The sequence below is a fragment of the Hevea brasiliensis genome, chromosome 10 (assembly GCF_030052815.1).
Source record: "Hevea brasiliensis isolate MT/VB/25A 57/8 chromosome 10, ASM3005281v1, whole genome shotgun sequence".
NCBI lineage: Eukaryota > Viridiplantae > Streptophyta > Magnoliopsida > Malpighiales > Euphorbiaceae > Hevea > Hevea brasiliensis.
Window position 1 is genome coordinate 16,274,790 of NC_079502.1, and position 18,370 is coordinate 16,293,159.

An 18,370-nucleotide genomic window follows, 5' to 3' on the forward strand; every position below is an offset into this window, starting at 1 on the left:
ACCATATGATATATATATGTTGTTTTCTACTTTGATTGTCCTGATAACTAATTTAAAAAATAATAAAAAGTAATATTTTAATTAATTTATTTCAAAATTTAAAATTAAATTATATATTATCAAATATAAAATTATATAAATTACTACTAAAAATTTTATGTATTAACACTTTAAATAAAATAATTTTTATTTAAATATTTTTAAATTTCAACTATAATCTTATCTTATACTAAAAAATAATTATCAAAAAATAATATTTTTTAATAAAATTTTCAGTTATATTAGAAAAAGGTTGAATTATTTTTTAAAATTATGTTTATATATATTTACTAGAAGATTATTTATGAAATTTAAATATTTATTTTTAAAAAAAGTTTCTTATATTTAAAATTTAGGAATTTTAATAATAATAATTTAAAAATCACCAAATGAAATTATTTTTAATTCCAATTGCAACAATATTATATTATATTAAAAGAATAATTATGAAGAAAATAATATTTTTAATTAAATTTTCAGTTTAATTAGAAAAAGGGTCAATTATTTTTTAAAATTATATTAAGATTTAAATATTTATTTTTAAAAATATTTTTATATTTAAAATTTAATAATTTTAATAATAATTTAAAAATTGTCACGTGACACACACATATATACTTTGTTTATCCTTCTAGTGGTGTATGGCAACTAATCTAAAGAAAATACAAAATAATCTATTAATTAACTTATTAAAAAATTATACATTAAATAATATATTATCAAATTCAAAATTCTATCGATTACAATTAAATAAATTATATATTTACACTTAAAATAAAATTATAATTAATTAAAAATTTTATCATTAATAAAAATTCACATTATAATTATGAATATAAGTTATTACGAGTGATTGATAAGTTGTTAATATATTTGATAAGAAAAAATACCTTATAAGTATAACTTATAAACTTAAAAATTATTATAAACAAACAGTTTAATTTATTTTTAAAATTTATATGCTAGTTTCTCTATCTTATAAGATAAGACGGACTCCCTCTAAATATTTCACATAATTTACGGATGCCATAGCTAATTAATTATAGCTTTTGACATAGACCTAAGTAATTTATCCTTTTCTTTGAGGGTAAAATGGTGATTTATTATTATTATTATCATTATTATCATCATCATCGAAAATTATCTTCTCTTCTCCTAATTAAATCTGCCTTTAGATTTGAAAATTTTTCTTTTTTTCCTTTTTAAAATGAGAAGTTTGAAAATTTGGGATTTTATAATATTTTGGGAATTTTCTTGGTGGTTAAAGAATTTTCTCCTCCTTCATTTTTTTTTTAATTTTTCTCTTTTTTCCTTTGATATTTTATTTTGATTGCAATGGATGAGTATTTCGAATGTGCTAATCCTATTTTTTTTAGTAAAATTTTTTTAATAATTTTTAAACTGATGTCTATTTGAAATAAATTTTAAATATATTTTCTTGTATTTATTATAAATTTTGAGTCAATAAATTATTAAATTTTGAATTTTTATAATATTTTCTCCATTATTAGAATATTTTATTTTTTAGAAAATACTCAATAAGGTGCAGATTCTTTTTTTCTTCATGTTAATGAGGTGTAGTAAATATTTGTAGTTTTTCTTTGTATTCAATTTCCAATTAATGAAATATTTTCTATTTAAAAAAAAATAAAAAAAACTGCTTTTAATCTTTAACATTCACATTAGTCTCCAATCGTTAGATCACCATATAGCAACATCTCCCAGCGCAGACAGAACCCAAAGTCTTTTGTTTGACGCAGCTTTATCTCCATAGCACCTTCCCTTAATCTAGTTTCCCTGGAAACCATCGCTCCGGGGAAGATCGGAATGCGTTGAAGGCTTGATGCCGATCTTTTGAGCATTCGATCCGGCCAAACGACGAGACTTCAAGGGCCTTGACCAGCACCGGAGCACCTCCCTCGGCCTCAAGAATTTCCAGCAATTCTCAGTTCTCATCGGCAGCAATACCAGCGCGCGGTGCGTTTCCGATAATTGCATTGAATCCTGCTCCCGGGTTTTCATCCCTTCCGGTGAGTTTTCTGAGAAGTACATTCTCAGTAGGTGAGTCTCTTTCGTTTTAAACTTTTTGTTCACGTTTCCCTTCGATTTTCATTTCTACTTCGTACACGTGCCATGAAAAATCTGTTTTAGAAATTCATTTGATTTTGTTGGGCTACTGGCCGATTGGCTATTCTGCTGCTTAGAATTATATTGTTCATTAGATTAAAGTAAATGCTTAAGCTGAGTAGCCTGGAAGACAGATCCTAGTTTTTTTGTTTTAACTTTTAATTACTTGAGTTTGATTTCAATATTATGCTTGGTAATTTTACGCCATACTTTATGTAGAATGAATTTATGAGCTTAATTTTAGTTAAGTTTTTGATCTGATCAATAGGGAGTAGCATCATTTCTGAACTTAATTGCTTCACTGGATGTTTATGTTTGAATTTTAATGGTACTTAGAACATCTAGTTATCATGTGATCTATCTTAATTGGGAGTTATTTGAAATTTGTCAATTGTCCTTAGTGTTTGGAGATACATGGATCGGTAACAGATAGCTTGTCCTGGCAAAGCAATTCTATTGTTTGTGTTGTCAGTTACGTAATTCAGCCATAGTTTGATTCCCTTTTTCTAAAAAAAATGTAAAACGCTGTGCATGTCTTAACATGTCATGAATATAAATTGGCTTCAGTTGTATGTAGGGGTTTTGATATTGATATTTTGATGCTTGGTTGAGTTGATGGATACTGATACGTGCATCAATTGTGAGTTATGATTTCTTGTGTTTGATTTGAGACATCATTGAAAATTCCTTGGATAATTTTGATACCTTTTGGTAGACTTGAGAGCCTAGAATTGTTTTCAAGAGATGGATTTTGCACTTTGATTTGGGCTTGATGTAATTGGATATTTGTGGATTTAGAAAATTCTTGTAATTTTTAACTATGAACTGTTGCTCCTACTTTCTTGACTTGATAAAAGTGATATGGTTTTGCATTTGAAATTAACCAAAGAAAGCTTGTTGTCATCTGATGATGGGAAGGGCGGGTGAGCTTCAAACGGTAATCAGTGCTATAATGCATGCTTGGGATGTAATTAATTTTATTTCAATACTGTAGTGTTTTTTAATGGATCTCTATACCTGATTGTAGATAATGGTGCAAATTGTAGCAAACTTGGTTGGAATGTCTTTTTTTGTTTATTTCTGCACTCAAAGCACATGTTGATAGAAGTCATTTTGCTATGTTTCCATTTCTTCTGGTATGAGTATTAATTATCATGGTAATATTTCATAAGATCATTTGGATAAGCAAATAAAAATAAAAGATTTGACATAGACTTAATAAAAAAATGTGCTCCTCCTCCTTTATATAAGCCCAAAAGCAATAGCTTTGTAATTCATGCATGCATATCCATACCAGTGTACAAGTTCTTAAGTTAAAATGGGATATTTAAACTATTTTAAAATAAAAATGAATTTTGTTTCAAAAAAAAAAATGATAATATGGCATTTAATTTTTACTGGAAGGAAAATAAATTTATACATCAATTAAATTAACATTTTTTTGTGGCCAAACTAAAACTTTTGGGTAATAGGTTTTAGGATTGAATTGTAGGTTGCTTACACCTTCCCTATTCTCAAGTAGACTCACAGTTTGGAGGATTTGTTTTTTCCCAAATAAATCAGTAGCTAGTGATGCCATTGTTGTAATTTATTTTTGGCTCTTTTTGCTTGCCTATAATTTTGCAACATATTTGACAGGGGACTTCCTTCAAGAAATCCCTTACTTGAGTTGGAGGAAATGAGAATCAGTGTCTTCAATCTGCATAATCTAAAAGTAAAATTTCCCTTAATAGTTGAGGTCCTCCTTTTCTGGTGGACCTCTTCTGCGGGAAGGGCAGGTCTCATATTCCATCACCCTGTGTAGAAGCATCACTGTCATTACTCTTCGGAACTCGCCATTGTACATTTCATTTATTCCTTTTATCTTTTTCTTTTAAGAAAAAAAAAGCTTTACAGTTTTGTTTTAAAGTTGGCGTGATTTTAATATCAAAATCGATTGCTTTTATTGGGGCAGACAAACAGATGGTTTGATGTTTGTAAATTCAGAAGCAAACTTCAGAAAGGAATCCTTGTTGGTATTGATGAAGCTTTTTCCTATCGGGGAAAGTTTCCCTGTTAATGGGAGGTCTCATATTCCATTGCCTTTGGAGAGGCATTGTTGCCATTATCCATAGGGACTGACCATGATAGATACATTTTATTTTCTAATTTTACATTGATAACTTTCTTTCTTCTTCATTTCCTCTTTTGCTTCTTTTTTGCAAAGAGGAAGTTGACAAGAGAGAAAAACGTAAGGCAGACATGCTGCAAAGAGAGATATCTTACGGTTTATTTTTTTTTTTTTTTTCAAATTAAATAGATCAATATGGATGAGGTGATGACAGTAAGAGATGCGGTGTCATCAGGAAGCATGGCTCAAACAACGTCATCATTTTCATCTTCATCATCACTGTTACCAAACAACCTCCCTCTCCTCTCTGCCTTCCTCACCTGTGCTCTTGCTCAGTTCCTCAAGCTCTTCACAAACTGGTACATTAAATTCAATCAAGTTATATTTTTAGTTTTCTTTATTCAGATTCTCTAAAGGATTAATTTCAATCCAATGCATAATATTTTGTTGCTAGCTTTTTAAGTTCAAGTTGAGTTTTCTGGTCATTGAGCAGAGTTAAGATCTTGAAACCTCAATCTGAATTTACTGCACTTTAGATGAAAGCTAATAAGAGTTTATTTGTTTCATAGAAAGAAATGGAATTTTTATGTCCTTAGCAGCATTAGGGTGACTTTTTGTCTCTATAGTTGAAAAGGCTGGAACATGAGCATATCTTTCTATGACCGGATTATTCGATGATTTTGTATTTTACTCTTTTTTTTTGGGTTGCTTATAATATGGACAGACATAGAAGTGTACCAGTTTAAAATGCTTGAGGAAGCTACTGTCAAGTATTTTTATTTCCTTCTCCTTTTCTAAGAAGATTGGTTTTGAAATTCAAGGTTTGAATATGAGCTTTCTGTTCAAGTGGTAAAGGAGGAGAAGAAGACAAATTTGAAATTATTTGCCATAAATTATTTCAAATGAACAAGTTGTGATTCACTTGTATTCTCTGTTAAGAAATGTAACCAACCAAAAGAAAGCTTACATATTTTGATTTACACTAAAAGTTAAATCCAAATATCTTCATTTCAAATCATTCCTATCCAAATACTGACTCAGCATTTAGACAAAGGGGATAGCAAATTAAAGCAGGCAGATGTGATTTCGTCCACATTTTATTATTATTATTATTATTATTATTTTTATTTTCGTCCTGGAGGATGTGAGGCAATATATTTGGAGTTGTAGGTAGATTGAAATGATGTATGTGGAATAATCAGTGGGATTTTAAGGGACAGAGGGCTTATCAGGTGATTGTTTCAGTCTGAATGGAGGGTTATTGATTTTGATATACCAGGAAGAGATGTAGCATCATTATTAAATGGTGAAATAGAAGGTTGTCTTTCAATGTCAATTTCCTTTTCGTTTATCAGCATGTTTTTGGGATTTGTACTGATGAAGTAAAATGAACATGCATGAAGTCTTTAGTTTCAACAATTGGTTCTACATCAGGTAGCTTCCTTCTCCACCTGTAGAGTGGATTGGATCTCAAGCCCCTTTCTTCAGGAGATTGTATCCAGCTTGATGTGATTATCTGACTAAATCAAATGATTTGGTCCTATTGTTTTTTTTTTTGCAAATGTTCAATTCATTACTTTAATTTTCAAATGCTTAAGGTCATGCTATCATGTGGCTTACTGTTGCAATATATTTTTCCTAGATGCTCAGGTTTAAAGAAAAGAGATGGGATTCTAAAAGTATGCTTGGTTCTGGTGGAATGCCATCTTCACATTCTGCCACTGTGACAGCTCTGGCATTGTCTATAGGCCTACAAGAAGGGACAGGATCACCAGCTTTTGCAATTGCAGTCGTCTTGGCCTGTGTTGTATGTGCCTTTTTCATTATTTCCCTCCTTTTGGTGTTGGGATGCATACATTATTCATTCATATGTGCTGTGGCTCACCCGACTTTTTTTGTAAGTTTTGATAATTAGTAGTTTTTTTTTTTAATAATTTCACTGATTTGGCCTTCTAACTGATCTCTGAATCTTAATGATTCTCTTCATATATTGATTTGAATTAGAAATTTCTGTAGTTGGAATTGTTTAATTAAAGTGGAGCTTTGATAAAAATTCAGCATTGATTTCAGTGGGCTTATGAAATTATTATTTTTTGGACAATTATGGTGTTATGAAATAGAATTTTACTTTGCCTTGGTCCATCAAATACATAACTAGTGATGAAACAAAGAATGTCACAATTGCACATGATTTTTGAGCTTTGTTTGTGGACAATTTTCCTTGTATATTATGTAAAAGAATTTACGTGTGACTGTACCTTTGTAAAATGTAAAATTTCATTTATTGCAGCTGCTAGTTAAATCACTTTACTAGTATCCATCCAAAAACAATGGGGGTAAAGACCTTGGTTTCAGTCCAAGGTTGCCATGGTTGATAGTTTTTGTAATTTGTAGGTGATGTATGACGCCTCAGGGGTCAGACTTCATGCTGGTCGGCAAGCTGAAGTGAGTTATCTTGGCATATTCGTGCAAAGCTGTTGCAATTTTATTGTCGTTTGTATATTGAAAGAACACTGTGGCACAATCATAGATATCTTCTCTCGTATGCTGCCTAGCATGGTTGTTTCATCCCCTCCTTCCCTTTCTTATTGCAGTTGCTGAATCAAATTGTTTGTGAGTTTCCTCCAGAACATCCATTATCCAGTGTTAGACCTTTGCGTGAGTTACTTGGGCACACTCCACTTCAGGTTTGTTGCAATTCAAAAATCAATATATATATATATATATATATATATTAAAGTTAAAGCATACAAATAGACTCACAAAATCTTACCACTTGTTTAAGAAAATAACTTAAAATTTTGCTATTTGTCATTTTATTAGTATAGTTGTCATTAACATCTACTGACATATATGCCATTTGGCAAAAAAATGCCACCTGTGTAAGCCAATTTTGTTTAAAATTTAAATAGTATAAAATATTTAAATTTTCATTTTAACTAACTTCTTATTTTCTTTTGATTATTTATTATAAAAAAATTGAAATTCAAAAAATATAAAATATTGATTAAAAAAGTGATTAGATGGTTTATTTATTTAATCATTCAAAAATATTTTCTTTTAATTATTAGTTATATAAAATATTTAAATTTAAATATTTGTTGATTATGTTGCTATCTGCTATTTTTTAAAAATAATTAATTAAGTCAAAAAAAAAAGAAAGGAATTTTAATGATACTGTGGAGAAATTCTGATTGTTTTGATTTACAAATAAGTCATAAATTTAATTCCATCACTAAGCAATAATTGACAAATTTATAATTTTTTAATTTAATATTCCTGTAATACAATGGACGAAATTGCAAACTGGTAAACACACTTAATCCTAACATTATTAGAAAAAATAATAATTTTATTTAAAAATATAAAATATTTGAAATTTCATTTTAAAAGTAAAATTAGTTATATTAGATAAGGCCTAATTGAGTTGAAATTTTATTTTAACTTATCTTTTTTAATTTTCATTATTAGTATTAGATAATGTTTGACTTAATAATTTTATTTTAATAATTATTAATATTAGATTAAAAAACACATTTACTCAAAAAATAAGGTAATAAAATTTTTGACTGGAATGCCCATTTTCATTCCTATCCCAGGCCAATGATACTAATGTTCAAAATTTTAATAAATTTTAATTTGTATTTAACATAATTAATTGAAAATTTTAATATTAAAAAAAATTTAGAATGATTTTAAAAATATAAAATATAAAAAATTAAATATTAAACTATATTATTAAATAAATAAAAAATAATTCGCTCAAAGCACAGGCAATATGACTAGTTTTTCTTCTATTATGGATCATTCCACTGTGTTCTTTTCATGTTTCATTGGAGGTTCACATATTTAAGAAGGGGAAAAGGGGATCAGAAGGCATATACTTTTGTATTCATGCTAAAGACAACTTGCAATAACTTTAAATTACATCTCTGTGTGATAAATGTAGAGGAATACTAAGGGCTTGTTTGGTATTTCTGTTGAAACTGTTATTAAGAAAATCACTTTTTTAAATATACTAGTTAGAAAATATTAAAACTAATTTAAAATTAAAATTGATAAGTTTTCAATTATAAGAACACTAAAATAATAAAATAATTTTTTTTAAACTGTTTTTCTAATAGCATATAAAATGATACTTTTATATTAGAAAAGCAGTTTTGACCACGTAAATTCAATGTCAAACAGACATTGAAAATGACTTGCAAAAGGTGCAGAAATTGAAAAATAGGTGGCAAGAAAGGGAAATGAGACCTTGTAGAGACTTGAATGATTAAGATTTAAGGGACATTTTATGTACATATGCTGCTTGTGCACCAAATGATAAAAATCCAAATTGAGGGGAACCCTAACAAGCATTTTGGCACATTATGATTGTGTGGCCACCAATGCTATTTAAATTTCTATCTCTGTATTCATGCTATTGAAATTTCGATCTCTGTAGTCATGACTTATCCACAGAATTATTCATTGCCATCTTGTTGCCATGAAGGGTAGCCGTTAAAACTTATATTATATCTCACAGTGAATTTATTTAGCTTGGAGAGATTTTCAAATCAAGTGTTTTAAGATTTTGAATGCCAGGCTTAAAAATGATAAATTTATCTGTTTGGCACAGGTGGTTGTTGGAGCTTTGGTGGGATGCATTGTAGCTTACCTGATGAGAAACACAGACTAGTATTCTGTGTCTCATTACTGACGGGATTATGCACAGTTGCATCAACAGATGAGAGTGGAAAGAATGCTGCATATGAGATTTCCAATTGTTGAAAACCGTCGAGTAATGATTGGAAGCGGTCGAGGAGACTTCATGATCTTGGTGGAATTGGTCATGGATATCCAGAATACCAAATTTACACATTGAATGAATAAAAATCTTCATGAAAGAATTTAGTAGAACAGACGAATCCTACATCCGTCCAGCATAGATAGACTCTTCTCTCAACTGATTGATGATTGATTATGAAAATGAATCAAAGAACTTTTCAATGTTGTGTTACTCATAATTTTATTTTGCTCTATTGATTGTTAACATGCGATTAATTTATGACTTGGATGAGGTCTAAAGCTTAAATTGTTACCATTATAACAAGTTGCAAATTGGCTTTTTTTTATTTATATTTTAATTTTGAATATTTTTGCCTATTAGCCTACTTTTTAGCCTATAATTTTTATTTTGTATTTTTAAATTGGAAATATAATTCCTTATATTCACATATATCGTGTGTGTGTTGGTGTAGATTTCTTTTTAATAAAACAATGTTCAGCAACTTTTGTTGTTTAATAGTGGTGATTGATTACCAACTAGAAAAAATTCAATATTTGTTAATTTCAACCATTTATTGAAGAAATTACTACAAGAACTTTTTTTTTTTTTTTTTTAATTTGGTGAGTCGGATGTGAGACCTTAAAATTTATTAGTAAAAATTTAGTTCTTTGAATGGTAAAAATTGCAGTTATTTATAAATTTTTACCCAAATGAATCTTAGCATTATCTGTCAAACAAATAATTATAAATTTACTCATCCGAAAGAAAATTATTAATAAAATTTTATTTATTATTTTATGTAGGTAAAAAGACCTTTTAAGTCCTTAATAATTACTCTTAAAATTAAATAAACTTTTGTTAATTTAGTTCATTCATTTAAGCCATGAAAATTATCCTAAGAATCAAATAAGCCCTTATTAATTCATTTAAGCCTCTAATAATTACTATTTTAGTCAAATAAATTCTTGTCAATTTAATTGATCTATTTAAACCTCTCATAATTACTTTTAGAGTCAAAATGTTAAAAATTTGGGTTCAAGAGGTTTAATATCTATCACATAACTTACACATGATAGACAAACATTTAGTTTACATCTATTTTTGTTATATAACCTAAGAGTTAAACTCTCTAATGTTCTCACACTCTCTCTTATTGAGACTTAATTGCATCAATATAATTCAAATAATTAAAAATATGGATGTTATGTATGCCTCATGCTGGATGTAGCAAGAGAAGATTCAAGCACTGCATGACTTAATGACACTGGATATGCTAGACTCACATTTAATGGAGCACACACAGCATCAAGTGGAGCCTTATAAAAGCGAATTTTCTATTCATAGGGGTTTAAATAGATTAATTAGATGTATTTGACTTTAAACTAAATTAACAGAAATTTATTTGACTCTAAGAGTAATTATCATCGGCTTAAAAGGGTTTTTTTTTCTTCCTTTTTTATATTAAATATAATATTATTTTGAAATTTTACTAATTTTGATCACGTCAATGTATTATTAATTTATAATTCATTGTAAAATTTGACAAATTTTGTTAGTTGACTAATTATGACTACTTAATATGATGTATATAAATATTATTGAAGCCGCCATGAGTTTTCTAGGCTTGTAAGCCCTTATATAAAGACTAAAGCCTAACAAATTGAAATCGTAAGCTAGCAAATGGCTCAAGCCTTGTGGCACTTAGACAACATTAGCACCACCATCATCGCTTCCCTTGTGGATAGAAGACACCAGGAAGAAACAAGAGAGGAACCTCCTTATTTGAAGCCATATTCTAGGAGCAAGCCTGTACTAAATGGAAGAAGGAGATTCTTGATCCAATCACCCACCAAATCTATAAAGGGTAGATTGTTTAAAACCAATGGTAACTCAATGAGGGAGAAAGGCAGAGCCTCTATCAACATCTCACTCTCTTATAGCCAAAGGGAGTAGCCACATCATGTAGGCTGGCTCTTACATCTTAAGGACGCCATTCCTCCATAATCCACAGGCCAACCCTTTCATAATGCCAGGAAAGCATCTGTGAAACAAAATAGAGCAACGCAGACCCAAAATAGATCCCTCTCCAAACATAGCTAGTTTGCCAATAACCAAAACTGAAAAGAATATATACATTCTAACCTAATGGTAGTGAGGGAATCCACCTACCAAGCTAGGAAAGGAAGATCTTCTCCTATCCGGAGAGGTAGAAGAAGGCCGCATGGGCGGCAAGAAAGTTTAAAAGCTTCAAACCGTAGATATAGAAAACCAAACAGAAATTCTCTCTCTAAAAATTAGAGAGAGTTGAGGAATATTACTCTTGGTGATCAATTCCTTAATCAAGATGTCTTCACATTATAAACCTTCATTACCCATATTTCATTTTACCCACCAATTACAAACGATTGCGCACAGGGAACCTCATGAACCTCTACATCTTGAAATTGCTCACTTCTAGTTCAAATGAAATGCTCTCTATATCTTGCCTTTTCATAGACATGGGTGGAAATCACACAATGAAATTTCCATATCTATGAAGAAGAAAAGTTGATATATTATATATATATACTTTTTAATGAATTTAAAATGTATATAAATTTAAAAATAATTTTTTTATCTTAACAAGATATGAATTTTAAATACCATATTACTTCATATATAAACTGTATTTTTTGAGAAAATCCAATTTAGCCTAAAGTCAAGTTTTTGTCCAAAATTATTAAGAGGTTATGCCTTTAGCTCAAAAACACCCACTTTCTGACATGTCTAAAACCCGTGAGTGTCACAAATGATTAGAGTACGTAAGTTAATTTTAAATTAATAAAAGATTGTTAAAGCAATTAAAATTAAAAAAGAAAAAAGCTTTCTAGACTCTAATTTCGACGTCATCTTCTTGAGACTTCACCAAAATCGAATGCCATCTATTAAAGCTTCAACAAAACAGAGACCTCCATTACGACACCATCTCCCTGACTCAACCAAGTCAATTGCTCTCCATTCTAGGGCTAAGCATTGATTGGTTTTTAACCGAAAACCAAACTTAACCAATTTAATTTGATTTTTCAGTTCAGTTTTTTGTAAATTGATTTGGTTTTATTATTATTATTTTTTATTTGGTTCGGTTATTAAAGTCAAAAAAAAAAAAGAAATAACCGAATCAAACCGATTTTTCCCTTTATAAAGCTACACCGTTTTGACCTTCCAAAAGGGCTACCTATTTAAACTCCTTTTCCTCAGTTCCTTCTTTCCAACATTGTCGGATCATGCAACCGACCGAGTCCTTTTCCCTTGTGATTCAGTTCCTCGCTGGTTCGCTGCATCTACTTTCTTTCATTCTGTGTTCAAGTTTCCTCGGTGCATATTTAAGTTTTCCTTGCTTAGTTTCAAGATTCAAGTCGCAGATATGTGAAATATAAATGGTAGATTTGCAAATATATGAAATGTATATTGTAGATTTGTTAATTGACACAATTTTCATCGTAGTTAGTCGCTAAGATTTCATGAAATGAGTTTTAATTTGGGTATTTTTTGTTGTGCTTCATGAATTGAGAGATTTTTCGGTTAATTTTGGTGAGGATTTGGGAGGAAATGCTTGGCTCTGTAACGTGGACCGGAGAGTTATGGAAATCAATCAATTGAACCGAACTGAATCATTTTTTTCGATTTGCTTTGATTTGGTTTTACTATTAGTTTAGTTCGGTTTGGTTCACAAAAACATGTTTTTTGCTTGTTCGGATTTTACGATTTGATTTGATTCTGAACAGCATTGACCGATTGCACATCTCCACTCCATTCAACCCAGCAAGCTGTTGATCAATTGGCACAGGTGAGCCATTGATGTTAAAGGAGTGAAATATGAAATGATACGACAAACCAACATGGAAAAATGTTATCTGAAGAGTTAATAATGTAAGGAATAGTTTTTGGGCATGTTTGATTGAAATCCATATCATTAATTAACTTCTAATATTGTTGGCCATCTATAAGAAAAAACAAAAAAAAGGGCATCTATTGATGGCATAAAGAAGAATCTTATTCTACAGCCCAATGAGCATTTTAGTAATCCAAACTCAGAAAATAAAATTCCCAGTTACATGTATTTTCCATATAAATACATTAGCCCAGAATCCTCATTTCCTTGCACTTGCAAAAACTCATTGATACAATCTAAGAAAGGAGAGAAATTATTAAAAGAGAAGAAGTTGAAAAATAGCCTGAAATTAAGCCTATTGTAATTTCTCCATCAACATTCAGTCTATGGCATTCCCCAATACCTAACCTATTTGATAACTTAGCTCTAATTCATTTGAAGTTAACTGAGTATTGAAATTTCTCCATCAACCTTCAATCTATGGCATTCCCTAATACAAAAGTTCCCATTTTTCCATCTTTCCACTACAAATATCAACTTTTCACACAATACATGCCCAAAGAATTCACAGACCCTTCCCTGTCTTACTTCATAGCAAAATCAACCACTACCATAGCAAAATAGTTTACAAAAGTGCCAATACCTTACCCCAGTCCTATTGCAAGCACAAAACCTCCTTCAAGCATTCTCCTCGGTCCATGCAACCCATTGTGGTACTTTCCATCCACACCAGCACTTCCTAATAACTCTCTTGTATACATACTCAAGGCATTACAAGACTGCAGACCACATTGATGGAGCAGAGTAATATGAGCTGCTTGAAGATTGTGAACCAACCATTGAAGGATGGTGAAGAAATCATCGGGCAAAAGAAAATGGCTTTCTGTTACGCAAGTTCATTTAATAAAAATTGTCCTAAATTTTTTTATATTTATTCTATTTTTTATTATTTTCTTTTAGTGCGTCTGTTTCTTGTTTATTCCCCTGACAATTGCAGGACCTTTTGAGCTAAAAACGAAATCTCTAGATAATTTTACACAAGCAAATTGATTTTAGACTAAATTGAATTTTCCTAAAATAAGTAGAAGAGTGAAATTGAGCATTTAGTTTATATTTAAATTAACTAAATATAAAGTTAAATAGTCTAATAATGTTGTAAAATAAATTATAATAAATTAACTAATTTGTATATAAATTTATTTATATAAATAAATAATTAAATATTATTATAATATTATCATCCAACTTTTAAAGTATTGTATTTTTAAAATAATAACATTCTAAATACTTTCATAAAATCTTTAACTTCATAAAATTTAAAATATTAAAGAATTTTTTAAAAACATTTTTAAAGAAATTAGATAAAGCAATAAAGATTTTTTTTTTCTCTTAATTTAATCATAATTCTAAATAATATATTATTTATAAATTGTATGGATATATATAGTAGGTGTAGACAAAAATAACTCAAATTTATAAGTAGTGAATTACAAAATAGTAACTAAGATTTAATCATAATTAATAAATCAGCCTTTACATTTTTAAAATTAAATGATTTAATAATTAGCATCAAATTTATAAAATTTACCCTCTCTTTATTTGTGTTTCTTTACCTCTCTCTCCAATCATTATGCTCTATCTTTTCTCTTCCTTGTTCATCCAACTTAATTTCATCCTCAATCTCATCTCAACATCGATGAAGACAATATCAAACAGCCAATTTCAATCCCAATAATAACCAATTTGAAAGAATTTAATTTCAATTCAGAATACAATATTAACAAACATAATAAACAGAAATAAAAATAGATGAGGGAGAGAAATTGAGTTATTTAAAGGGTTTAAAGGGATAAACATAAAGGTGTTTTAGGAGCTGAAAAATTATATTTCCCATTTAATTACAGTTTAAAACCTTGATTAGTAACAATAATGGAGCCAAAATTTACTTTTAAAGGGACTAAAATAACAATTAATATATATATATATATATAATATTTTTTTTATTTTTAAAAATGCATGCATAAGCTTTTATTAATTTTTTCTTTTAAGAACGTTAGGTCTACGGCACCGCATGGCCACTTGCCCTCGTCAGTGATTGGTGTTTTATGTTTCAAAAATGGGTAACTTGTACTAGCTGTCCTTAAATTTTAGAAATTTTTTTACTTTTATCCCTCAATTTTAATTTATTAAAATAAAATCATTCAATTTTAATTTTATTTCAAAATAATCACTCTTACCTACAACAGCAACATATTTATAAGTTAAAAAGTCATAAAATTACTATTTTACCCCTCTCTCAAAAAGAAAATTAATATTTTACTCTTTTTTTTCTCTCTCGTTTTTATGACTAAATTAATTAATAATTAATTATCAATAAAATTATTTTCTTTATTAAATTTATTACAAAAATTATTAATTAGATATTTTTATTTATTATTAATTTAAATTTAAATTAATTATTTTATTATCCTCTCTCTCTTCCATCTCTCTCTCTCTCTCTCTCTCTCTCTCTCTCTCTCTCTCTCCCTTTAAAATGATAATTTTTTTGCTATGAATGAAAAAACTAATCTAGCTATGTATACTAGTAACATCGATATGCATCAAAGTTGAAAAATATAATATGAAGCACACAATTATACTTCACGCAGGTGGTAAAATGGAAAAATTCACACTACAATGAGAATAACTCCTCCAAATAGTTTATTAACAATTTATATAGTGCAGTCTTTCAGTATATAGCCCATGGGAGAGAGCATTAACCAACCACCTTAACTGCAAAGATTTGGGTTCCCATAAAACGAAGGAATGCCATATCAATAGGTATGGAAAAAAATTATTTGATCCCTAAACATTCTATAAGAACATCATAAACAAGGAAGACAGACCATCTGAATAATTAACATAACAGATCAACACCCAACAAAATCAAAACGCAATTATGAACAACAAATCTGAACAAAATATAAATTAAATTGAGATCTTAAAGAGGTAAAAACATAACAGATCAACCAAACAAATTTCAACAAAACCAAGTCCCAATTTGCCAAGTAAATAACAAACAAATAAACAACATTGACAATGAGCTAGTACAAGCAAGTAGGAATAGGATCTGCAGGCAGTGAGTGTGTCGTTGTGGAAGTGGCATTGACAATGAGCTATAAAACAGTATGTTGCATTAGATGGAGAGTAATTTACTCGTTTGATGGTTTTGTTAAAACATTTGTGGGTGGATCTATGTCATGAGTAATTGGATCTCTGCGTCACGACCTGGGTCTTCATTTTCACAAATCATGGAGCTGAGTAGAAGCACCGTGAGGACAGAGGAGGGCTGCGCATGTGATATTGAGGCACTGAATAACAAAAGAACAAAAAAGAAGTGCAGGAAGAAGGAATGGTTTAAGTGAAAGCTTTCTTGAAATGGTTTAAGGGGAGAATTAAAGTAGGAGGCAGAGATCAAAAATAGAGGAAGGGGAGGCTGGCTATGGGGTGAGGACTAGGTTACGTGAAGAGAAAGCTATTTTAACCTTAGGGACATAGCTGGGTTTTAGATGGGCCTAGTAGCGTGGCTCTTTAATGGAGGATTTGGAGAGGGAATAGAGGGACTGGAAATGAAGAGGGAGAGTAGCGTGTGTCACGGGGGAAAATTTTTCAACCCAAAATTCTGCTCCCAACCCGTGCGGCACTTGTCCCTCCAACAAGTCAGCCTCTCCAAATGTCCCAAGGACCACGCAGCTACCAATCCAACTCAAGGATCCACAGTAACCAACCCAAAGACAAAATGTCTCACGGCAATAAGTCTTCCACTAGTCACCCAAAGAACCTCACGACAATAACTCCACAAGGGAACTATAATGGCCAATCGCAACCTCTAGCACCCAAGCAACCAAAGATCACACACAAGAATGCTTACGGCAACAACCCAATACAAGCTGTCCCAAGCCACTCAAAGATCACGGCTACACTTCCAACCACCAAGGATGCTAGTCACACGGCCACAAGGTTTGCAACCCAAACCCAACAACAAGAGGTTCACAATGAAGCTCACGGCAATGCCAACAACCTCAAACACCAAGTGTCCCCAAGGGATGTTTACGGCAACCAAGTGAACAACCCCAACCTCTCAATGGCCGAAGTTCACTCAAACACCTCAACCAATAAAAAGCTACCACAAGCAACAACACAAGGTGTCCCAAGGAAAGCTCACGGCAACCAAGTGGTAATGCCAACCAAACTCACAATGAGTCACCAACAACACAAAGAGTCTCACGGCAATAAAATTTACAACCCAAACTTACCAATGGCCGAACCTCACTTCAAGCAACAAGTAACAAGCCACCATTCACGCAAGGTAACACAAGGCAAGCAACAAGTAACTAACCTCAATCTCACGGCAACAAGGCAAGTAAGCATCAACCCAATGCTCCTCAAACAAGCATCAACCAATGGCCAGCCGCATAAACAAGCAACCAAACCTCAACACCATGCACATCAATTCACAAAGACAACCCAACAATCATGCAACATCTATGCACAATAACCAAGCATTCAAGAAAGGTAGAAGCAAGAGTAAAACGAAGTAGGGGGTTTACTTCTTTATTCCTTTACAACCCGGCTGTACATTTGCCAAAGAAAGGAAAGAACTCTCAAAGCTCTCAAATGGTGCTCCCGCTCACTCTATCTCACGCACTTTCTATGTCTCCCTCTACATAAACAAGGGAACAAGTCCCTTTTAATACATGCATGGCTGCCCCTCATGATGGCCATTGTGTGGCCAAGTTTAAACCACTTTAATTTGTAAAAATAAAATACTATGGGAAAGGACATGATGGACAAGAGGAACCGGCTATTCTTGCCACCTAGTTCCCGCTTAGTGAAATTCAAATGGCCATGGAGGGAAACTTGCCGCCAAGTGTTTTGGTCCCATGGGCTGGCCAACTTATGCGCCCCACATGGGTTGCTCCCACAATTCTTCACGCTGTATGGTCTTGGACTCACCTTCCATCCATGCACGTAGTCTTGGCCATTGTCCCATGCGTTTCCCTTTTGTGCGCTTCACATGCGCCCCATCACAAAGCCACCAAGTCCCTCACGTTGCATGGTTCCACTTCAGCTACATGTGTTGGCCTCCCTTCACATTGCATGGATTCACTTGGCTCCACTTGCCAATCCACAAGTGTCCCACCTTGCAAGGTGTCCCCAAAACACTTGGGCCACTTTGGCTTTTCATGGTGCGCCCCATTGTGCCCCTCACATGCACAAGCCACAAGCTTCACAATTGGGCGGCACTTCATTTGGCCTTCACGTTGCATGCATGTCCCATGCACACAAATCCCATTTGGGCGCTACACATGGCCTCCATGTGATGGTCCACCATTTAGTGGTCTTGCACCACTCCACCACGCCACATGCCTCCTCATGTGATCACCATGTGCGCCCCACTTGTGAGTCACCATGC

General features: G+C 31.4%; 1 protein-coding gene across 6 annotated transcripts; it reads left to right on the plus strand.

Annotated features, from left to right (window-relative positions):
- Window positions 1-1,716: 1,716 nt before the first annotated feature.
- On the plus strand, window positions 1,717-9,390 carry LOC110643577 (uncharacterized). 6 transcript variants are annotated; one of them, XM_058129220.1, is made up of 6 exons: window positions 1,718-4,006; window positions 4,466-4,635; window positions 5,927-6,173; window positions 6,671-6,721; window positions 6,871-6,963; window positions 8,895-9,390. In XM_058129220.1, the coding sequence occupies exons 2-6, from the start codon at window positions 4,472-4,474 to the stop codon at window positions 8,952-8,954; spliced, it is 615 nt and encodes a 204-aa protein (XP_057985203.1). In that variant the 5' UTR covers window positions 1,718-4,006; window positions 4,466-4,471; the 3' UTR covers window positions 8,955-9,390. The 6 variants fall into 6 exon arrangements, with proteins under 6 accessions (XP_057985206.1, XP_057985203.1, XP_057985202.1 ...); XM_058129219.1 differs by having other exon boundaries at window positions 1,718-2,100; XM_058129221.1 differs by having other exon boundaries at window positions 1,718-2,069.
- Window positions 9,391-18,370: the final 8,980 nt, after the last annotated feature.